The sequence below is a fragment of the Rhinolophus sinicus genome, chromosome 14, assembly GCF_057876585.1.
Source record: "Rhinolophus sinicus isolate RSI-liver-muscle chromosome 14, RSI-T2T, whole genome shotgun sequence".
Lineage (NCBI taxonomy): Eukaryota > Metazoa > Chordata > Mammalia > Chiroptera > Rhinolophidae > Rhinolophus > Rhinolophus sinicus.
In genome coordinates, this window is record NC_142514.1 from 16,612,699 (window position 1) to 16,637,021 (window position 24,323).

Here is a 24,323-nt window from a genome sequence, read left to right on the forward strand (position 1 = left end):
CGCCTCCTTGCCAGTTGACTCAGCCATTGTTCTCCAGGCCTGGAAAAAAGCCTCCTGTAGACAAAACATGACTGCAGCTTTATTCCTCACCCAGACAGAAAAGCGACGGAAAAGGGGGGCATTTTTGTATACACGGAGTGTGTGTCACTGGATGATTTCGCCATTAGTCTAGGAAAATAGTCAGTTCCACGGGCAGGTGAAAAAAGAATGAGACTGATTTCTTGCATTGCACGGAAAAAATAATGCCAAGATAGAGTTAAGGAGAAAATGCACGTGTACCTTGGACAGCAAAATGTTGATACTAGAGGGAGGGACTGAGGGAGGAAGAGAATAGGAAAGAAACTGCACCTGGTTTTCCAGGGTGGTTTGCTTTGGGGAGTCGAATTAGAAGGGGCTTCCATGTTCTAGTTCATGGGTTTCTATAATGCGTGAATCTATTTTATGATGAACATACTTTCAGAGCCACATTAAAACAATAACGAACAAAACCATGCTCCTGAAATTGATCTATTCGCAGAAGGACAAATGGTCCTTGGGAAATGGTCTTTTCTAGATTAACAACTGTATACTAACTACTGGGAAGTGATTCCTTGGATGTCATGAATGTTTGTTGCATGTGTACTGAATACCAGGACCTGTGCTGGGGCCTGGACATAAGAAGCTGGGTGAAGGAGCACACAGTGGGTTGGGGAGGCAGACACATGAAACACTAACCACCTCTGAGAGGAATGGAAAAGGCGCAACGGCCAAGAGCCTTCAGGATCACGGTCTTGAACCAGGCCTCGACCTCTCTCGTGTTAGCGTAACAGCTTCCTAACTGGTTTTCCAAAATCCACCCTTAGCCCACACTGCAGTCCATTCTCCACACCGCTGCTGGAGGGAACGTCCTTATAAAGTACATCAGAGGACATCACCCCACATCTCCCATTCCTCTCAGGCGCCTTTCAGAGAACAAATTCAAACTCCTTTCTGGGATCTTCCCTGACAAATTGGCCCCTGACTATTTCTCTGGGCCATCCTCATCCCTTCCCCTAGCTATGGCTACTTTCTTGTAGTTCCCCATGAGCTAAGCTGTTTGCTATCCCAGGACCTGTGCAGATGCTGTTCACCCAACTCTGGCTCTTCCTTTAATTCTTGGGTCTCAGACTCAGTGCCTGTTCCGAACACCCAGTGTAAAGTACATATTACTGCACACCCCCCACACATTCTCTCTCTCAGGATCCAACTGTTTTTCTCTCTCAAAAGAGAAAATTACACTGTTTGTAATTATTTTGTTTGTCTGTTTACTAGTTCCTGTCTTGAGTGCCCCACTGGAATCGAAGCTGTATCACTGGTGTGGCACAGAGATAGCCACAGAACCCATGGAGGGAAGCCCAGCAGGGCCGGAACATGGTGACTCTCACCACTCTCCAGCTTTACACCTCAGCCATCTCCCTGTGCCCACTGCTGTGTAAATAGTCCCTCCGAGCTGGGTAACTTCGGGCAAATCCCTTCACCACTCCGAGCATCAGTTTCCTCTTCTATAAGTTGGGAATAAGATAACCCACTTCATGGGTTCTTGTGAATATTAAATAAGATGACTGTATAAATCTTAGAATAGCACATAAGCCACGAAAAGTGGGCTTCATCATCATTATGGTTATTTTTGGCCTCTGATTACCCCAGGGGAACACTGGAGCTGTGCTGTCTGATACAGTAGCCACTGGCCACATGTGGCTCTTGAGCACTGGAAATGTGGCTGGTCTATATTAAGATGTGCTGCAAGTAAAAAACACAGACTTAGTATGATGGAAAGAATCACACTAAGATGGAAAAACATCTAATTAAAATTTTTTTATATTGATTAGATGTTGAAATAATATTTTGAATAAACTGAGTTAAATATAGTGTTAAAATTAACTTCACCTGGTCCTTTTTACTTTTAAATGTGGCTGCTACTAGGAAATTGTAATGACATATGTGGTTCCCCTTGTACAGTATTTGTATTGGACAAGGCTGGCCTAGCAGGTACTTATATTGCTTTGAGCACGTTATAATTGATTGGACCAATCATAGAAGGTGGGCAGGATCTTTGTAGTCAGAAAAATAAAATATGTAAAATAAAATAAATATTATTTATAAATATTATAAAAGAAAAAGGAAATTAAAAATAAAGTATCTGAGACCAAAGTATTTTGAAATATGGCATAACACTATTAATGCCTGATGTACATCTCATATCTTATGCATTTCAGAGGGTTTTCACATGCGTCGTCTCATTTGCTTCTTATAATAACCCCGTAGGACAAGTATAATTAATTCCTTTTTACAACTGAGGCTCAAGAGGTAACGTAACTTCCCAAAGATAGCTCCACCAATCTCCATGGTGTGTTAGGCGCTCAGCATAGATTACTTCATTTGCATTAGCACGATGAAGTAGATATGTAACCCCATTTTACAGATGAATAAACTGAGTCCTGGAAGAGTAAGGGACTTGCCCAAAGTCACACAGTTAGAAAGTGGCAGAGTCAAGATTTGAACGTGACTCCGTCTCTTAACTATTAATGACACTGTTATGCCTCAGTGACTCCAAAGTGATCATAATTGGCAGAGGACTGCTGTTAAAAAATGAATTTTCTGGGGCGGTCGGATGGCTCAGCTGGTTAGAGCACAAGCTCTGAACAACAGGGTTGCCAGTTCAATTCCCACATGGGCCAGTGAGCTGTTCCCTCCACAACTAGATTGAAGACAACGAGCTGCCACTGAGCCACCAGAGGGGCGGCCGGATGGCTCAGTTGGTTAGAGTGCAAGCTCTCAACAATAAGGTTGCTGGTTCAGTTCCCACATGGGACGGTGGGCTACGCCCCCTGCAACTGAAGATTGAAAACAGCGACTGGACTTGGAGCTGAGCTGCGCCCTTCACAACTAGATTGAAGGACAATGACTTGGAGCTGTTGGGCCCTGGAGAAACACACTGTTCCCCAACAAAAATAAATTAAAAAAAAAAAAAGAATTTTCTGGTATGGAAAGACAGACATTTATTTTCCCTATAAGAACCTAAAAAGTAAATGAATGGTGTCTGTAGATAAAGTGGTAAATAATATACTCATTGTTACAGATGAGAAAACTGTCCCAGAAAGGTTATACAACAGGAGTGACTGGCGTAAGCATTTTCTAGAGCAGTGATCTTTCCACTGTTCCATACTGGCTTCTGTGTCGCTCACATTTTTCTCTGCATTCTGAAAATTCCCTATAAGACTCTTGTACAACCTCAAGTACCCAACAAATGCTAAGTGGTTTACCAATTGCGTTAAAATGCTATTTCCCAAAGCTCCCCCATTCCTTTCTTTCATTTTGGTAAACCATTTATTTAATACATACTTAGCAAGCATATGCAGTGTTCTTACGTTATAGTGGTTTGGTGCAGGAGTTTCAAATTTGAGAACTTTCGCAAAGCTTGGCAACTGGAACATGCTGGAACAGGAACTACTGAAGTCTTTCTTTGAAATAAAACGTGATGGGATAGTATATGCATTTGCTGCAGGATATTTAGAAATGATGGTGTCCAATCGAGCACGCTGTGAGGAGAAAGCCAAAGGAATCAGCATTGTCACATAATCTGTGGCTCTGAAAGACAGATGTCAAAAAGATGGTGCCCGCACAGGTCTGAAAACAGGGTAACAATGACAAACTGACCTCGGGCTTTGAGGATTCGCTCTCGGAAAACACAAATTCAGACCTGGTTTAACCTCTGTAAACCAACTCAAATTACTCATCTTGTGTTTGAAACTTGGCAGAAATAATTTTGCCGTAGATGCATTTCCACCCAATCCTGTTTCAGGCTACTTACATTTGACTCATCAACAGCTGTTGGGTAATTTATATGATGGAAAGCTTTCGACTTTCTTCTGCTACTCAGAGGGAAATCTTACATCTTGTTTCTAAGGTTAAATAATCTGAATTGACTAAATAACAAGTCTGCTTCTAACATGGTCAAGGGCCAGGCTCCACAGGGCTGGCTGTTCACCCAGGCCTCCTATCCCCCACCTAATTACTGATTTCATAAAACCTGACAATATTTTTGCTGTTTCAACAGAACCAATCCTCCTTCTTCCAGGAAGCCATGATACACTATTTTCAGAAAAAAACAAACAAACAGAAGCAATGTTTGCCAAATGAAAAGGGACAAAAGCCATAGAAACTCGGTGATAACATCACTTTACCCTAGGATAGTATGGCAAGAGTCTGATAAAACCAAATATTTCTCATGATTTCATGGTTAAAAGCTTGAGAACATTGCCCTGGGTTTCCTCAGCTTGATAGGGGTCAAGAACTAAACAAGCACAGAAAGGGGGGGAGGCAGTGGCAAGGCATTAGGACCTCCCTCCAACTCCTCACTCTATGTTTGTGGCAACAGTTCTCAACACCTGGTTTATGGACCACCACGGTGGTGGGTAGTGAGTGGCTATGCCACCAGAAGCAGGAGGGGTCTTGCCTAGAATCTCAGCAGTTCAGAGTCTAAACTGGGTTTGGTGCCAACTCTGCCTTCTCCACATTGTAAGGATTCATTGATGTTCCGAGAAGTAAGGTCACCCAGCCTGTCCTCCTTTTGCCTCTGCATTTTGGGCAATAGTTAATTGAGTACTGTTCCTGGGTTGTAGCATTTAATCCTCATGACAACCTGGGCAGTGGATATTATGAGTATCCCCACCTTATAGATGAGGAAACTGATATTCCTCAGCTAGCCAAGGGCTGGAATCAACATTCTCAGCCAGGCCGTCTGCCTCCACTACCTGGAATGGATCAGATATCCATTTCTGAGGAGGAATGGGTCAAGAGGAGCAATAGAAATACATGTTTTCATTGACAAGATGAGCAGCTGATGAATGACTGAAAGGTTTTCATTCAAGAAGAGTCAATCACCACCCTCCATCTCCTTTGCCCAGTGGTACAGGCACACCTTTGCTCTTTCTTTTTAATTTCCATGGAGGAAGGGTGGTGAGGTCAAACCTTACTCGGTGGTGACATTTGTAGCATGTCTATCTTGAGTTACCCAAGAGAATGGACAAGTATGTTTTTCTAAAGCATTATTTCCCAATGTGTATTCCTTGGCATACCAGTTCTATAAGATAAGATTGTGTTGGTGGTGGTGGCAACAGGAAGAGAATTTCAGAGTCAGATAAATTGGAGAACTCTCATACCATGTTCCCATTTTGAAGATTCATAATATCCATTGGCATATTAAATGCTCTGAGGTCTGCAATAAAGAAACCTGTCTAAGGGGAGCAGGGGAATCACTGCATAAATTATACAAATGTCTAACCACTGTGCTGTACACCTGAAACTAATATAAAATAGTATTGAATGTCAACTGTAACTGAAAAAAAGGAAATAAAGAATTTAAAAAAGAAAACAGAAAAGGATCATTGTAAAAAAAAAAAGGTACAAAAACCAAAAAATATATATAAAAACATTTAAAAACACAAAGCTTAAAAAGGAAAGGAAGGAAAGGAGGAAAAGAGGGAGGATGGGAGGGACAAAGGCAGGCAGGGAGGGAGAAAGAAACCAACCTGTCTAACTTTGTTTAACCAGCCTTTTTTTTTTTTTTTTTTTTTTTCCCCAACTAGGCTTTCTTAAACTTACTTGACCATAAAAATCTCTTTTGGCCTAAAAAACCTATTTATATACATTTTGGGAAAATATTGTTCTAAAAAATTCCAATTAGAGGCAAAGTTTCATAAAACATTGTAATAGAATTTGTCTCAGAGTATAACAGAAGTAACACTCCCTCACCAACCCTTCCCACTCGTGACTTTCTTTTGATTGCCAAGCCTGTGGTCTCCAATCTGGCCATATGCCAACATTTATGAACCTCTCTCCAGCACATACTAACTTTTCTGGAACCATCTCTGCCACCCTGAAAATATAGAAAGGCCACCAAAGTCTCCTCCCACCTGCCTCCTTTAACGAGTCAGTCCTGTGAATAATTCTGGAACGAAGATTTAGAATACATTAATGAAGCTCTTTATATAATTTGGACTTAGAGAGATGACAGGTCCTCTCAAAAGGTTGGGTGTAGCTGTTCCAATAATCATCAGGAAGTTGCTCAAATTTATAGACCCAGAGAGTTTTTCGGTCAGCCTCACCCACCATCACCCTTCTCCTGGTCACACCAGGGTCAGTAAGGCAGATGGTTCTCTGAGATCCAGAAATGGAGGAGGTGCTAAATGTGAAAGTCACTAACAGAGGCGTGGAGGTATGAAATCTGCAACCAGTTCAGAAAAGAACTAGGTAAGATGTGGGACTCTCCTGACACATCTCATCAACCACTTAAGGCCCCTGCCCAAGGACATAGGAACTTAAATGTTTATAAACATAAATATAAATTCTCGTGTCCATCAAAGAGAGGAAGCCTGAGCAATGCAACGTCTGCCTCCTTTGGGGTTTGGCCTGAATTTTTTTCAAGACCTGAAAGGCCTGATTAGATGCTGTAATACTCAGATCTTCCCTTGGGCCCCTTCTCCAGACAGCCCAGCCTCATCATCTGGAAAGTTACTGCACGTCGAGCCCAGGAGGGAATCGTGTGCTCTGATTTAAACCCCTTCTTTGGCACCAAGTAGGAATGGGCAGTGCCACTATTGGGCAAAGAAGTTCTCAGAGAGAAAACACCTCGGTGTTGCAGGAAGTATTGTTCGTGACTCAGGTGGCAACAATCATAACATTTAACATGTTTATAAAGCTCCGCAATTTCAAAGAGTTTTTCACTCATTGCAACGTGAATGTGCCCGGCACCTCCAGGGAGTCTGCAGTGTATGAGGCAACTAGAACACAGAAGGGTGACGTGCTTGAGGTCACATTGGGAACCCACGGCTGAGTCAGGATTAGGTCTTAAGTCTCGTCTCCTGTGCCAGCACATTGTGAGACAGGCCCTTCTTTCGCTGATTGCTTTTGAATCTTTCCTCGCAGGGCTTGGGGCAGAAAAAGAGGCAGAGGCGTGGTTGTTCTGTGAACTCACGGGGGGGGGGGGGGGGGGGGGGGGGGGGGGGGGGCAATAGGCAGCCTCAAGTTCTTTGCCAATGGGGAGAGAGCTCCAGAGTCAGTTTGCTCCTTGAGTATTCAACTCTGCCAAACTGGAATTCCAATAGGTGGCCGCATTCAGTGTGTCTTAAATGGTTTCTTTGTGTGGTTTAAAAAAATAAAAATCAGTTTCAAGGTCAGGCATCGTAATGCATTTTTGCAAGAGATTATCATAACTTTTAAAAGGACAGACGGTGTGTGTGTTTTGTTAATGCTAGAGTTTAGGTTTGCTTTCTTTTTTACGTTCTTACCTCAGCTGGGTTTACCCTAGAGTTTGACCCTTTTCCCTTGCTAGATCTATTTTTTTCTTGCCAATTGATAAATATTCAAATAAAAACTATCCTTGCCCAAGCCTGCCCATGGACATTGGTACTTCATGTAGCTACTTGACTGTCAGAACCCTCCACAAAGATAAAGACCCACCATTTACAAAGAAGAGAAAGGAGGAAGGGAGGAAGATCACTAAATTTCAGGCCCACTGACTGCTTTCTTTTTTATGCCATCAGAGTTCTCAATAATTTGAACAACCCATTAGACTAAGCAGGGTAAAACATCCTATTAGGGTGAAAGGTGTAATAGCTTTTTCCTGGTATGCCTACAAATCTTAGGAAGACATTAGCTTCGTCCAGTCCATGATGACCAAATTGGTTTTGGACGACCAGGTTCTGAATATTTGTCTAGCTTCCCTACCCACGCTGGCAATATGTAGCAGTGAGGGAAAATATTAAACACCTAGGCTCCAATGTTCCTGCCTGAAATTTGAGGAGGTGGTTACTCTCCTAATTAGAACCACAAGCCTTTGGAGAGAAGGGACCAGATGTCCAATATATGATTATGCAATCAGTGAAGGAAATTACTGATCAGTCAATGCCCATACTCAAGAGAAGGGGTTCTTACCACAGAGGGGAAAGTGCACGTCCCTTTCTTAGACAGCGAGACACTGTTGGACACTGGCGATTGGTGAATGACGTTGTAGAAGCCAGGTCCTGGGATATCATCCTGAAAGGGAAGAGTGTGTGGTGTCACCGGGATATACTCAATTCCATTGTGCTTTTCCACAAGCTTTACAACCATTAACGCTAAGCCTCCTCATAACCCTCTAGGCCAGGAAGGCACCACCACCACCTCACAGATGACAGCCTGGCTCCACCATCTCCTAACCTGCCCAGTCCTTTTCTCAGTTACTGAGTGCTGGGGCTGGAATTCCAACTCGGGTCTGGGACCCCCCAAACCCCTGCTCTTTCCACTATGCCACACTGCATTCCAGGAGAATGCTGTTTTTGTTGCTGTTGTTTTGTGTTTCGTGCCATTAGAGAAACGAGCTTAAAATGGGATCATAAGGGTGGCTGATGTGCAAGACCGTGTACACGGATTGGGTAAGCCGAGCCCACAGTGAGGGAAGGGTGACCAATTTCACGTTAACCGCACCCCACCTGACTCAGCTTCCTCCTCAGCCTTTCAGAAGAGAAATCAGGGAGTGTTTCTGTTTATAAAGCAAAATGAAACAAAAACAACCTTCATCCCAAACAAGACCATTTTTAACTCTTAGACAAAAAGAGGCTGGCTCCTGGGGCTCAAGGGCTAAACGCTGCAGGTATGTTACAGAGGAATAAACAAGTTTGATTTCTAAGTTCATTTCTGCTGTTGCAGATAATTGGACTTTCATCTCATTTGCCATGCCAGTTACCAAGGGGAAGTAAATGTTGACATAAGTTGGCCAAGCCAGTAGCATGAAATGATAAGGATGCCCCACGATCTTGAAAGTTTACCAGGTGCCTCCTTGGTGCTAGGAGCTTTTCAAAGGTTGTCTCATTTAATCCTCCAATGAGGAAGGAATGACTGCCCCTATTTAATAGATGGAGACACTGAGGCATGTGGAGATGAATTTGCCTAAGGTCCCACTGTTGTGAGTGGTGGTACCTGCATTCAGGGCTAAGTGTATGGTTTATACCAGCCCTTTGCAATGAGGGCATTATCAGGTCCATAAAAGGAAAGTGAGGGCCAGAGACATCAGGTCCACAGCTACTAAATGATGGAGCCCTGAGTTCAACCCTGGTGGCCTGATGCCAGAGCTTGCTCTCTGACCTCTGCCACCCAGATTCCACCTGTTTCCACCATCCCTACTTCCTTCCTTGGGGCAGAAAGAAAGCTTAAGGTATCATCAGCGTCTTCAAGGACTTCTCAATCTGACCCAAGCAGTGAGTGATTGTGGTTTATTATAAAGGGTAAGGTCATCGGTGCTGTTAACAGGTTCTTCTGTGCCAACTTTTAAATGCAGTGCTGAATCCTTTGAGCCTTGCAGGCGGGGGCAGGGGAGCTGACTCCTGCTCTGTAGGTGGGGTGATCCCTGGTGGACCGAGGAGGAGCTGACTGCCTGGGAGAGTGAGGAAGGCCAAGAGAGGCACCCAAACAGGTGGTGCATGAGCACCCCAGGTGGAGAGTTCAGAAGAACCCTGGCATGTGGGTGCAGATTTGAGGGGTTGCAGGGAGGGGAACAAGGAGGAGGTTTTTCTAGGGCGTTGTTCGCAGGGCCAGCGTTTATTTATTGAGTGGTCACTGTGTGCTGGGCATTGTTCTGAGTACTTCACAAGCACTAACTCATTTATCCCCATTTTAAAGATGAGAAGACAGAGCCAAAAGAGATAGAGTCCAAGGCCACAGAGCTAGTCACTGTCAGAGCCAGAATCTGAAGCCAGGCAGTCTGAGTACAGAGTCTACTCTTTAGCACGAAGCCAAACTAACTCTCGAATGAGCACGTGTATGATACAAGGGGGAAAGAAGTCCACTCGGTTATGAATCAGGAATTCTGGATCCAGTGCTGCTACGAGCTAGGTGGCCTTGAGCCAGTCACCTCTCTAGACCAGTTTCCCCGTTTGTAAATCAAAGGTGTTGAACTAAACGTTAAATGTCTTCAGGTGCCTTTGAACGTCCAGAGTCCCTAAACTGAGGGAAAGCTGAAGCAGGAAACGTAATCGTGACTCTTCTAGGTTTAAAGAGTGAACGGTGAGGACACTCTTCTCCAGCTCCCTGTCTATTGCTACACTCTCAACACCGCCATCAGCTCACATGAATTTTCTGGACACCTCTATGTGTCTGAGGAGACAGGGTGGCCAGATAAAATACAAGACCTGCACAGCTGGCCCATCCCATCCTGCCCAGTGGAATTGTAATTTCAGGTAAATAACAAAAAGTTATTTTAGTATAAGCATGTTCCATGCGCTATTTGGGACATACTTACACTAAAATCATTGGTGTCTTTTTTTATCTGAAATTCTAAATTAACTAGGAATCCTGTGTTTTTGCTAAATCTGGCAATCCTTAATCACGTTATAATTCTGCCACATTGCAAACTTGTTTGAGTCCAGGCCAAATAAGATGAGGCCTGTCGTTCTTAGCCTGGAGGGAGAGAATGCTATTGTTTCTTCTGAATGAATGTCTGAGACGAGTCCTCTAAGCAGCAGTGTGCTGGAGCTGGCCCGTGGCAGCTTGTGAAGGTGACTGTTAAAAATTCAGATATGGGAGTATTCACACCACAGAAATTGGCGAATGCTATAAATCAGAGCTTTTCTTTGTGGAGGGGAGAGCTGGTTTACCAGCACACTGTGTGCTCACTACCTTCACATGATTCTAAGCTTCTTATAGGAAAGTGTCCAGACCTTTCACCTCTGGGATAACAGTTCACGGGACTAATGTTATGTGACTTTGATGAGTTGAGGCCTCTCAGAGCACAACCCAGAGAACAAGAATCCAAGTTGCCACCCCTTGGTTTCTTAGCTGAGACCACCCCAGAAGGTAAAAACCAAATACACAAACAAAACAAAAGTCGGTGTGGGGAGGGAGAGGGGAAGAGAACCATTTCTGTGAGCTCTGCTGACGGCCTGTTAAATGCTCTACTGAAAGCTCAGTGGCGATGCTATAGCTGCTATCCCTTGTGCCTGCCTCACAGTGTGAGGGCGAAATGAATCAATACTCGCACATGGAGGGGTTACAGCAGTGCTGACGCTTCCAGCCACTGTCATTGCCATCACTACTCTGCATTGCCCACAACAGTCTCAATGGAGCCAGGACCTTCCCTTGAGGGTAAAAGAGCTTCTGAGTGGGACTGAGCAAGTGAGGGCTGGCTACTCCCATCCCCAACCCAACACACATCTCGGTGACTTTTGGTTGAAATGCACTTTGAGAAGGATTCAAGTCCCAAATGGACAGCCTCTTCATGTGCTAATGGTGGAACACAGATCTACATTCGCTTGCCCTTGGGACAGGTGTAGAGAGGTAACAGGAAGAGGGGAAAGACGGGGAGCCGGGCATTTACCTCCTCACCCCAGGTATCTCCATAGGTTGTGGGAGGGCTTAATGTCCCACAGCCTGGAGCCAGTTACATCTGCAAGCCGCCTGGATTTTCTAGTCCTGATTTCATAGATTCCGTCCAACTAATACTTTCAGGTTTGTCAAATCATTTCTTGGCTTGGAAAATGTGGTCTCTGTTGGATCATTGGCTAAAGACCACATTAGAGCTGCTTTTTGACTCTTTAAAGGTGTTCCAGCTTGTTTTGGTCTATTTTGGGGGTGGCTAGCTGCTGTTTCTCGGGTGTGCACAGATGAATGAAAACTAGGAGTTTGCTAAAGGCTAGAGGTATATAGCAAGAGGAGGACATGCCTGGTGGAAACGGAGCCCTGTCCTGTAGTTAATCCATTGGCAAAACCACACAGAAATTTGGGGTTCCTGAGGGAACAATGGCCTTTTACAAAAAGCCTCTAGTCTTAGGGTCTCGGACAACATGTCCATCCACTGAAGCCCTTCTGGTTCAAACTGTTTGCGACTCTGAGATTTGCCCCTTATAAGAACACCCTTCCTTCTTTCTGCTTTCTCCCTCCCTCCATACACTTGTGTGTGGCATCAAAATTTCCATGCCTCTGATCACAGTAGAATAGGGAGAAGCAGCGAGCGCCCTTCAAGCAAGAAAACACTACTTTTTTGTTCAGAATTGGGGAGGGTGTCACAAATGAAATGTCCCTGGGATCCTGAAGGGAGCACCCAGGAGAGCTAGAGTAAGTTCTCTTGAGGAGAGTGTTTCTTAGTCACCCAGGTGAAGAGTAGGTGTGGGGAAACGAAAGGCAGCTGGGATGTTGGCCTCCTTGGCACACGAAAGGGGGGACCAGGTCTCTGCCCATCGCTGGCCTGGCTGGGCTGGAGACAAGAGAAGTCAAACCACATTTTTAAAGTCTGTCTTGCCTCTGAGAGTGCCCTGCTCCTCTTTTTCTGAGCCCTCCACTTTCTTCAATCTGGCATCAGCTTATTAGCAGCCCCTTGAATCCCGAGTGGAATGACGTCAAAAACTCAATTTCACAAACATATATTGAAACCTACTGTGGGTCAGGGCCTGTACTAAGGCACGAGGTTACAGTCACGGCCGTTTAGCAGCTCCCAAGTCCTAGAAGTGGGATGAAGGAGATGCAGTAAAACACTGCAACATGGATGGGATGTCTTCCTGTGACTCAATGAGAAATGCACAGACTTGAGTTGGGCTCATTCATTCAACCCACTTTTGAGGGGCTCTGGGAAGGACAGTGATGACTGACACCCAAGGAGTTCCCGGGCAGGTGGAGGTAAGTGCACACACGTTACCATCACACCATGCAGAAGGTGGTCAGGGGCATACGACCAGCTTTGGGAGCTCAGAGAAGGCTGTGGCTGCTTCCACCCAGGGGAGATACTGGGATACGGGGTCTGGGAACCACGAGTTGCTGCCTGGGTTTGTCCTCGGTCTCCCTGACCCAGGCTGTGCAAGTTACTTAACCCTCTTTGCATCTCAGGGTCATTATCGGAAAAGTAGAGAGAATGATGGGACTGAGCTCACAGGGTTTTTATGGGGATTAAATGAATGAATAAATGCAAACATCTTCGAAGGGTGCCTGGCCAGCTATCAGTGACAGCTGAGTGTTTGCTAGTTCCAGGAACATGTCCTGCAGACCCCTTTGGAAGGGGTGCTGGTGAATGACATGGGGAAGTGAGGCCTCCAGAGCAAGAAGGTCGGGCAGACCCTCCTGTGCTTCAGACACACAGCTGCGTGCATACTTGGGATAAGTGTCCCCTTGAAAGTGGTGGTTTCTGCAAACTGAGCTTCTTTCATTCGAAGATCCCTGACATGTAAAATACCCCTGGTTTAGTGCCTTATCAAGTTAATAAGTGAACAGTATTAACTTTGTGCAATTTCTCCAGAAATTAAACACTGGCCCTCTTACCATTTGAGAGGGCAGGTCTGCTGTCAGGCTATGTATGAAATGAATGTGTATTTTTAGTGCCCATCCAGAGGATATGGTGCCCATATGCCACCATTATTCATTCATTTGAGCCTGGAGAGATCGAATCAGGTTTAGGATCATGGAACAGTAATTTCTGGAAAGGGCCTAACCTATTATAACATCCTTGTTTTTAAGAAGAGGAAATGGAGATGGTGAAGACATTAAGTGGGTGTCCTTAGTGTTACACAGGTTGGGAAACAGTGACTATAATCTACGGTGACGTGGGGACAGAAACAGGGAGGTGGGGGGAAGAAAGTATCCATCAGGCGACTGGGCTATGCTCTGTCCAGATCAGGCACGTCTCTTCATGTACGCAAGTCACCAGCACCTCTGTAAATAACTATAAAATGTTCAGGGAAACAGACTTCATTTCTAGCAGCCAGAAGTGCCCGTCCAGACACCGAGCTCTGTGAAGGGTTCCTTGTACCCGGCAGTCAGAGCCTTACGGAGAAATGTGAGCTGGGCAACAAGGCCTGACGTTTCCCTGCAGAGTAAGGCTGAGAAGGTAAGCGTACCTTTCCAAGGGCACCCATTCTCCATATTAAACATGTGCTAAGTGGGTCACAGACTTAATTGGAGGCCACAACCAAGTCATGAGATCAGGCACAGGGTGGGTACGAGTAATGTTTTAAGAAGGGTGGTGAGACACCGGAGTTTTTAAATCTGTTTTTAATTTGTATTGCCTCACTAAATTATTGGGTGATGCTAAGCAAGATCCTTAACTTCTCAAAGCCCATTTCCCTCAGGAACAATGAGAACAATGAGCATAGAAGAAGAAAAAAACTTTGTCCTGTTTTTATAGTTTGAAGAACCTAACCGAATTATGTAATCCAAAACTTATGTTTCAGATGAGAAGCCCAGAAAAGTCCAGTGACGAAAGGCACACAGCCAGTAACAGAGCAGAACACAGGGGACCTGATTTGTGGATTCCATGCCTTTTCCACAAAATTCCATACTTATTTACAAGATGCTTTCAAATATTCTGGTGAAAGTTTTCACATTGTCAAACCAACGCAACCACTTTTGCAAAGTACAAATCAAGTTTCTGAGCTATTTCTCTCTATATCTGACGCTGCCTATAGCTTTGGCTGGCTGCCATCTTGTTCCTTTGGCAGAACATTTTCTGAAAGGTAATAGTAGTTTAAGATTCTTCTAACTTCAAAAGGCAGGTTATTTCTGGGTTTGCATCTTCAGAACTAGATGGTACAGAGTGGAGCCTTACACACACTACTCGACATCTTCCCCTATCTTGAGCTCGGTCTGTTTTGCTAAGTCCTTTTCAGAAACACGCTCTCTGACTTTCATAGATCAAATGTATGGCTTTGCAGGCCACAAAGCGAGGTGTGGTGCAGTGTGTGGAAAGAGCATGAGGCTTTGGAGTGAGCTAGACCTGGTTTTGAGGTCTAATTCTTTCAAGTTGATTCAGCAAATATTTATGTAAGGCTTCTGATGTGCCAAGCCCTGCGTTGTGTGACCTTGGGTGGATCATTCAACTTCTCTAAGCCTCCAGTTTCCTCTTCTGTTAAGATAACAAACCCTTCCTTTTAGTCTTATTCTGACCACTAGAGATATGGTCTAAAAATAATTTTACACATGGTAAGGATTGGTACTGCTATTCTTTTGATTGGAGGCTGGACTGCAAACAGCCTAGAGATGGCCAATACATTACCGTCAAATTGACAAATGGAAAACCAGACAAAAAAGAGACAGAGAGACAGACGAACAGTTAAAACACAGAGAAACTAGAGAGAGAGGAGAGAAAACTCCTAAGCAAATATCTTATTTATCATCTTTGGGGAAAACCTACAAGTAATTAAAAATGTGTGTGTGTGTGTGTGTGTGTGTGTGTGTGTGTTTGCATGTATGTGAGAGTGTGTGAGTGTGTATGCACACACACTATATTCTTTATTATTTGCCTTCTTAGAATCCTAAAATGGACGTGGAAGGAACTTAAACGTTCTCTAGTTCAGGGTTCTTGTTTATAAAAAAGGAACCAGCCGGGGGACAGAGGGGCTGGCCAAAGCCCCTCAACTCCTTCCTGACTCACCTGTATTCAGAATCTAGATCTCCTCATTCCCTCTCCACCATCTTGGCAAGGTGGTAGGATGAAAAGCATTTTTAGAATGCAGCAAAAGGTGACTGAGATGATGATTCCTCCAAAAGAATGTGATTCTAAAGGTCTTGGTTAAATGAATAAAGGAATGAAGATTTTAAAGGAAACTCGAAAAACGTCAGCGAGTTGTTTCAGCCCCCTGCTGGTGAGAGAGGAGGAGGACAGAGCCCTGAGCCTTTAGCAGGTGAAACCCCAAAACTTAGCTTAAGAACCTGTCAGAAGCCAAGCAGAACTTTCCAGATCGAAGGGGAAAAGAGACACAGAAATATTTGGGGGAGAGAGTGAGGATGGAGTAAATACAGGAACAGCAATAACACATCATTAAAAGAAGTATAAAAACAGAGGGGTTTAAATGTATTATTTTAAGGTAATTTTAAATTGATTAGACTCTTATTTTTCCTCTGATGTTATTTGAAGAAAGTCTTGTTATTTCCTTTCATGTTATAAGAAATGAGGCTGGGGGAGGAAGAAGAAAAGATTTTTCACCTTTTACTTATGCCCGTGGGATTTTTTAAATAATACATTGCTTTTTTTTTTTGCTTTTTTTCCCCCCTTAGTTCAGTGTAGGACCATAAATCTGACTTGTTTTGCTCTGGATTTACTCTCTGCAGCTGCTGTGGCTCCTTGGATAACACTGCCCTCTACTGGCCACAGGGACAGAAGCACTAGCCCAACTCATAGGCCTGTCCCGCGAGGCTAAAATCCAGACAAGAAGTAAAGAATCTTAGAAGACAATGTCATTACCTTTTTATAATAAAATCTCTTGGCTTGACTATTAAATCCTTTTTTTTCTGATTCTGGAATTATCGAAGATTGATATTTAAAAGGAATGGAGGATTGTGTTGGATATGCAGCAGTAAAACCTAAACAACAAAAATAAAATTAGCACAATACAAAGAATGAACAAATGCAGAAAACACAGAGCTGTATATCAACGTTTTATTTTTCATGGAATAGAAGAGAAACATTTCCTTTAACAGGAGATAAAGCTGAAACCAGATTTTTTTTGTTTTGTTTTTCAGATTTTTTAAAATTCCCTACTTTCCTTTCTTTCCCTCTTGGTAATTTATTGGATTCCGCCCCTCCGGCTCTTAAACTAGTGAGACTTAGTCACATAGTGGAAGTGAGTTGTCCCAGGGAAGAGGAAGGATCTGACAGGGAAGGCGTTCCTGTCAAGCAGGAAGGGGACACAAAATAGTCACATCTGGAGACGCCTTACAGAGAAGCCAGGCTGGGGACAGAGCGAGTGTCCTCAGTCATCCCTGGCCCAGAGTCACACACACATCAGCAAAAGCGCTATAAAGATTCTGAGAAACAGGGAAATACCAGAGTGGAAGTCTCTTACTTTTCAGGGCACTGTGCAAGATGAGTATAAGTTTAGCTTTCTGCTTTGAAGAGACATGGGTTTAAAAAGCAGAAAGGGGGGCCGGCCAGGTGACTCAGGCGGTTAGAGCTCCATGCTCCTAACTCCGAAGGCTGCCGGTTCGATTCCCACATGGGCCAGTGGGCTCTCAACCACAAGGCTGCCAGTTCGATTCCTTGAGTACCGCAAGGGATGGTGGGCAGCGCCCCCTGCAACTAGCAATGGCAACTGGACCTGGAGCTGAGCTGCACCCTCCACAACTAAGATTGAAAGGACAACAATTTGGAAAAAAAAAAAAAAAGTCCTAGAAGTACACACTGTTCCCCAATAAAGTCCTGTTCCCCTTCCCCAATAAAAATCTTAAAAAAAAAAAAAAAAAAAAAAAAGCAGAAAGGGAACATTTATAGAAAATCACATTAAAAATGTATACGTCTGTGTTGTGATCTATAACCTTCCCCATTTTCCCTCTCCCACATACCACATGTGGGAGAATATCGCAGCATCTATCTGCACAGCGGGCTGATTATAAACTCTACTCTGTGAGTGTAATAGAATTTGACTCCAGTGTTCGGTGTTTGACTGCTGACAACTTTGAAGCCTCACACCTCCCTCTTCCTTTTCTGTCCCACGTCTGGGTAAGCTGATGAGAAGGCCCAGATGCTCCCTCCTTTGGAACCAGCTGGAAGTTCAATCCATCCAAACGTCTGCTCTCTCAAGCCATGGTTGAACCAGTTCAGGACGTCGGCCCTGCTTTCCCTACAAAGCTTCATTATGTGAGTAAATCAACCTTTTCTCTTCTTGATGTGTGTGTGGCATCATCAGTCTTGATATCTCAGGCAAATTTGGGGTGGGGGTCCATCCTGACTACAACGTATCCATGACAGTGACCCACAGTATCTCAGCATCCGAGTCCTAACCCTCAGAAGGAAATGCGTGCAGAAGTGGAAAAAGCATAGCCAAGAGAAAGAAAGATGTGTTAGGGTGGGGGTGAGGGTGCATGAAAACTGTCTTTAAGGCCCATTTCTTAGTCGCCGAATTTGTGAAAAAACGAAATTGCTTTTCAGAGAGGAAAGCCCAATGCCCACAGGGGCCCCTTAGGAGGTACTATTACCAACCAGCTTTACAGATTAGGAAACTGAGGCTTAGAGAGATTAAGTTACTCATCCAAATCACACAGCCATTAAGTGGAACACCTGGGGTTGGAACAGTTTGTCTAATGAGCTCAAGCTCTTAAACTCTAAGCTGTTTCCTCTTCTGAAACTGGCCCATAGTAAAGACTCAACAAATGAATGCAATAATGGGGAAGGGGCAATCTAGCCTAATTTGCCTGGGCTAAGGATGGAGCAAGTTAAAAGAAGCAGAATATATGCTTGGTTAGAAAACATTTGGCAATATCGATATATGGTATATTTATTCTTTTCCTCCCTTCTCCCTGCCCACGATGTAAGCAGGTAGATGGTTATGTATTTTTACTTTAAGGGAACTAGAGAGCAAATCAGAAAGCAGAAGATGCAAGGCTTCCTAGCTTTTGATTCTAAAAGCCTAAGTCAGTAGAACAACTGAGTTTGTAGAGGAGTCAGTAAAGAAAGGGGGGTTATAAAAATAAAAGATAAAAAAATAAAAGGTAGAAGGGAAGACATTCCCCTCAGAGGAAGGAAAGGTTTCTCCTTCACTGAAAAGGAGATCACTGTGTCGTCTCGTCTGCCTGCAGTGGAATGGCATGTATCAAAGCAATCCTCAATAAGAACCAAAAACAAACAAAAAAGGATTTAAAAAAAATACTCTGAGTAACTGACCTTATATTTCCAACCAAAATGGGACTGGATTTGCCCTCCTAATTGAAAAATAAAATGTTAACAATGGATAAAATATATGAGACAATGGTTTTCAAGACACTGGACATTAAGCAACAAAGGATCCCTGGAGATGGGAAAACAAATGAGGTTTGCAATAAGATTGCCTGCAGTATACTGCCTACTGGAGAAATTTCCAGGCCACAAAACAGGAAGGAGGAATCCAGGTGGAGCCTAGTGGTCTTCCTGAGTTGAGGAAATGGCTCTGGGAGCACAGAAAGACCAGATGGCTAGACTTCACAGAGCAGAGTCCCAGAAAAGAGAGAGCTCCACAGAGAAAAAGCTCTGGAGATACACGCCATTCCACCGGGTTCCCCTCCAGCAGCATTCTGAGTATTGATTAGCACATGCATATGAGAAAACTACCCAAGGCTAGGGAAAGAATCAACTGGAAGAATTAGGATGAACAATACCTGAAGCTTACACCAGGCCAGGAATAGTTCCTGTCCCCACAAGTCAGAATGGAAAAACCTCATAATTCATGGCAACTAAAGTGGAGTACGTGTGTAATGCAGGGTTTCAGCTCCCGTTCCCCCCACAGGAACACAGGATATGGTGAGGCCAAAGAGGAACAACAACAGAGCCACAGGTAGGGGGTTCATACTGCTTTATTCTGGATGGCGGCTGGTCGAAACACAAAAGTACCTCCAACGAGGGATCTTTCTGCACCCCAGTCTTGCTGGCAACCGGGTGAGACACAGGAAGTAGAATCAACACAATCCGTAATCCACTATCCACGCTTGCTAACCCCACTTGCTAGTCACAATCTGCGCTTGCTAGCGTAGCCACGGCAGTTATATTAGTGGCTAATGGCTAACTAGTAATAGGTGATGGTCACCCAGGCACAGTGGATGGCCATCTGATTATAGCTGATGGCCATCTAATAATTGAGCCAGCACCTTTTCACATGAGGCCAAGAGTCTGGAAACTGCTCTCTGGGACTGTCCCCACAATGAGGAAGGATTTTGCCTCAGAAATAGGGCAAAATTATCCCTAGACTAAATACAGCTCTGCTTCCAGAGAACAAAGCTAAAAAGCAAGACTTGAAAAAATCAAACAGTTTCCAAGTAATTTAAGTACATCTCAGAAAAAAAGCACAAGAATTGATAGGACTACAAAAATATCTAGACCCAATAGGTAAAATTCAAAATATCTGGCATTCAATAAAAAAAAAAAAAACTAATGGGCATGCAAAGAAGAAAGAAGATCCATAATGAGAAGAAAATACTCAAAACCAACTCAGAAATTATACAGATGAGAGAATTACAAGAACATTATCATTGTGACAAAACTAAATATATTTACTATGTTCAAGAAGCTAGAGAAAAGATTGAACATATTAAGTAGAGACATGGGAGATATAAAAAAGAAATCAAATTTCTATAGCTAAAAACTAAAATGTCTGAGATTAAAAATATACTAGATGAGATTAACAGTAGATTAGACTCTGCAGAAAAAAGACTAGTAAACTTGAAGACATAGAAATAGAAACTATCTAAAATAAAACACGGAGAGAAAAAGAACTAAAAAATACGGAGTATCAGTGAGCTATATGACAACTTCAGGGAGGCTAATATACATGCAACTGGACTCTCCAAAGAAGAGATGTGGGGAAATAAAAAAATTATGTCAATAAAAAATAAAAAATTTCTAAATTTGATAAAAACTATAGACCTACAGATCCAAGAAAGCCAACGAACCTCAATGAAACATGAATAAAACTACATCACGGTACATAAAATCATCAAATTGCTTTTAAAAGTGATAAAGAGAAAATCTTAAAATCAAGCAGAGAAAAATAAACAAAAATAAGAATGACATCAGATTACTGTTGGAAACATCATCTTTAAGGTAAGAGAAGGAAAAAAACTAGAATCCTGTACCCAGTAAAATATCTTTCAAGGATAAAAGCAAAATGAAAGCTCTTAAACATATATGTATTTTTAAAAAGCAGAAAGAATTAATCACCAGCAAACTTGAACTATAAGAAACGTTAAAGGAAGTGCTTCAGCAGAAGATAAATTTTACCAGTTGGAAATCTGTATCTACATAAAGGAACGAATGGAAATAGTAAATACGTAGGTAAGTAAAAAATAGAGAATTATAAATATAAATGGATACATTTAGATATAAATATAAAATTTTAAATCCCCCCAAAAACATGTTATTAAATTCACTAGACCTTTATGTACTCTGTCAGCATTTCTGGGATTTTTTTTGCCAGGCTCTTGGTCTTTTTGTGCGGAGTTGTCCATCTTAGCAAAGTTCTGTGATATGTTCCATTTGTTTCACGAAAAACTCTACTGCATGTTCTTCCAAGGACCTGAAACAGCAAAATACACCATTTGTAGGGATCAATTCACATTCTTGTTAATTATGTTGATTGATTTATGTTCTCTCTGCAGGATAGACTAGGAAATCCTGTGAGTACAGGCTGAGATTTACCACGGTCTGTGACCTCAAGTCGCAAGCACATTGCACTTACTCCTTACAGTAGGAACTCTCTAAGTGTTTACTGTTGGTTTTGCTTACAGAGCTACTGAAGCCTTGAATTTTATAAATTTATCTTTATTGAGATATTATACATGCCATATAATTCAGTAGTTTTACGTGGACAATTCTAAATTTTGGCAAATGTATGCAATTGTGTTAAATACCAGCACAATTAATATATAAATATATTCATCACCCGAATAAGTTTTCTGTGTTTCTTTGCCGTCAAATACCCTCCCAATCCTGGCATCTGGCAACCATTGTTTTGCTTTCTGTCACAATAGTTGCCTTTTCTAGGATGTCATATATATGCAATCATACAGTATACTCTTTTGTGTCTGTCTTATTTCACTTAGCACAATGCTTTTGAGATTCTTCCACGTTGTTGCACGTACCGTTTCCCTGAAAATAAGACCTAGCCAGACAAGTAGCTCTAATGAGTTGTCGTGCTGGGAGACCCTGCTCGCTCCGCCATTTGTCGTGCGGGGCGGCCCTGCTCGCTCCGCCATTTGTCGTGCGGGGCGGCCTGTGGGGTCTCTGGTCCCGCTCCCCATACAAGAACGCAGGATATGGTGAGGCCAAAAAGGAACACCCACGGAGCCATAGGTAGGGGAGTCATACCACTATATTCTCTCTGGCGGCACTATACTCTCACTGGAGGCTGGATCCACACTGTCTTCAAACCACCATCCACACTTGCCAGCCCAGCCGCCATCCTCCTGCCAGCCCCCATTCTTCCTCCCTTCTCTCTCCTTTTTCTCTCCTAGCGTAGCCACAGCAGTTATATCAGTGGCCAATGGCTCACTGGTTACAGCTGACGGCCAACTAGCCACAGCTGATGGCCATGCAATCACAGTTGGCCATTTACTACCTGAGCCAGCACCTGTCTATGTGAGGCCGAGAGCCTGGAAACTACTCTCTGGGGCTCCGCCCCCACATGAGTCTTTTGGAGCAAAAATTAATATAAGACCCAATCTTATTTTACTATAAGCCCAGGTCTATGTAATACGATACGATACGATACGATACGATACGATACGATACGATACGATACGATACGATACGATACGATACGATACAATACAATACAATACGATACTGGATCTTATGTTAATTTTTGCTCCAAAAGACGCATTAGAGCTGATGGTCCAACTAGCTCTTATTTTCGGGGAAACGCGGTATCAGTAGTTTGTTCTAGTTGCTGCATGTCCCCACCAACGCTTGTCTGGTAAGTCTTTTTAATTTTAGGCATTCTAGTGGTTGTATAGTAGTATCTCACTGTCACTTTAATTTGTATATTTTCATGTGCTTATTTGCCATTTGCTTACTTTCTTTGGTGAAGTGTCTGTTCAAATCTTCTGCCCATTTTTTTTAAAAAAACAATTCGCTTATCATTGACTTGTAAAAGTTCTTAATATATTCTGGTTACAAGCCCTTTATCATATATACGTTTTGAAAATATTCACTCCCAGTCTAGAGTCTTGCCTTTTCATTTTCTTAATATTTGAAGCTATCTTAAAATTTCACAGGATGGGTTCCCTAGAACTCAGTTTGAAAATTCCTGAGGCAGCTAGCTCAATTCTGTGTACTTCTAATTGCTATAAAGTCCCTACTGGTCTCAAAGCTGGTTTATTCTCATCCTCTCTCTCTCTTTCCCTCTCCCCCATCCCTCCCTCCCTCCACTTATCCTAATTCCAACCCTTAGAATCAGCTCAGAATGAGTCTCACTCCTCTTCCACATTGGTGATTTTCAAAACGCAGGTCATAGCCTGTAGTCTTTTGTTACGTTTTTGTTTATTGTGTGCGGTTTTTGCTGGGTGATTAAACATAAAGTGCATATCTTATCCTGGGTCAAATTTGAAAGCCACTGTTCTGTATTACTCTTCTTCAAGTATCTGAAGGCAGCTGTCATATCCCACCACCTAAAGACTAATCTTCTCCGCAAGGAACTTCTTCAGCTTCTGCAGGACCTGATTCCTCCCCTCACTATACTGACCATCATCCTTTGGCCCTGTCGCCAGATTCATCTGGGTCTTTTCTCAAAGCTTCTTAGAGATGACTTCCTTGACCACTCTCAAGAAGCACCACCCCATTTTTCTCTAGCCCCTGACCCTTATTTTTCTCAAAGCATTTCTCATTACTCAACACCGTATTTTATGTGTATTTTTTTTTCTTTATGATCTTCCTCAACAGAATGTTCATCACTGAATCCCCAGTCTGTTTCCTGGCACATAGTAGTTGCTCAGTATTTGTAGAATGAATGAATACTAGGGGTAGACACATTTTAGTGACAATGTACACAGATGTACTGATAATACAACTCTGTCCTTCAGGAGCTACATTCTGTAAAGATTTAACTCACATGATTACAACTATAGGCATGTTTTCCTTCTATCAACTCTATGGTTAAAAAAACATCATTTATGTTATAGTATTACTGCATATTTTATATATTTATACATGTACGTTACTGTACAGGGTATATCAATATATACCAAACCATGTATACTCTAATGGGATTTGCATAAGTAGTTGTGACTCGATTAAATTTTTATTGATTCAGTTATAATTCTATTGTGCATCTTGGAAGTACTTTACATTTTTGCAAGTACTTTCAGGTAAATAATCCATTTGATATTTTTCATAAACTGAGAAAATGTGTCAGAGACTGGGAAGAAATTTTGGCATACCTAGTGACCACTCGATTCTAATCTCACCCTTTCGTCTTACAGATGGCTAAACTGAGGCTCAGCGCAGGAAACACGTTTGCAGAGGGACACCCAAGGAGCTGGAGTGGACTTGGAATTAGAACTCAGCTCTTTGTCGTGCACCCTATTGCCTGACACCGCAGCCCCCCAAACGTTTGTGCACCCGCAGAGGCTGAGGCGGGGAGTCGGATGCCCACGCCCTTCACAGAAGCAACGTGGGAAGGCTTGCTGTGGTTATTATCACCACTTTTCAGGTGCGGACTCTGAGGGCCTCACTCCAGGGAGGGGCACCTCCCGCGGTGGTTTCTACCCGCCCTCAGGGCACCACCTAGTAGGCACCGAAATTCCTCAAGGACCCAGAGGTTGGGGCCTCAGTGGGTATCCCATGGGGTGCGCCGGGTCCTCTTCTCCACGCCCCCCGGAACCCGTGCCCC

The 24,323-nt window shown here is 43.2% G+C and overlaps 1 protein-coding gene across 3 annotated transcripts in view; it reads right to left on the bottom strand.

Moving 5' to 3' along the window:
- The window catches only part of STPG1 (sperm tail PG-rich repeat containing 1), a 42,065-nt gene that overhangs the window by 16,628 nt on the left and 1,114 nt on the right, over positions 1 to 24,323 (bottom strand). For 2 of the 3 annotated variants that reach the window (XM_088790531.1, XM_088790532.1), the window contains exons 2-5: positions 20,871 to 21,011; positions 16,217 to 16,335; positions 7,954 to 8,055; positions 3,387 to 3,557 (exon numbers count right to left, since the gene is read on the bottom strand). In XM_088790531.1, the coding sequence (XP_088646657.1) occupies positions 3,387 to 3,557; positions 7,954 to 8,055; positions 16,217 to 16,335; positions 20,871 to 20,943 (465 nt within the window). In that variant the 5' untranslated portion in view covers positions 20,944 to 21,011. The remainder of the gene's footprint in view (positions 1 to 3,386; positions 3,558 to 7,953; positions 8,056 to 16,216; positions 16,336 to 20,870; positions 21,012 to 24,323) is intronic. The other variant, XM_088790533.1, reaches the window with a different exon arrangement.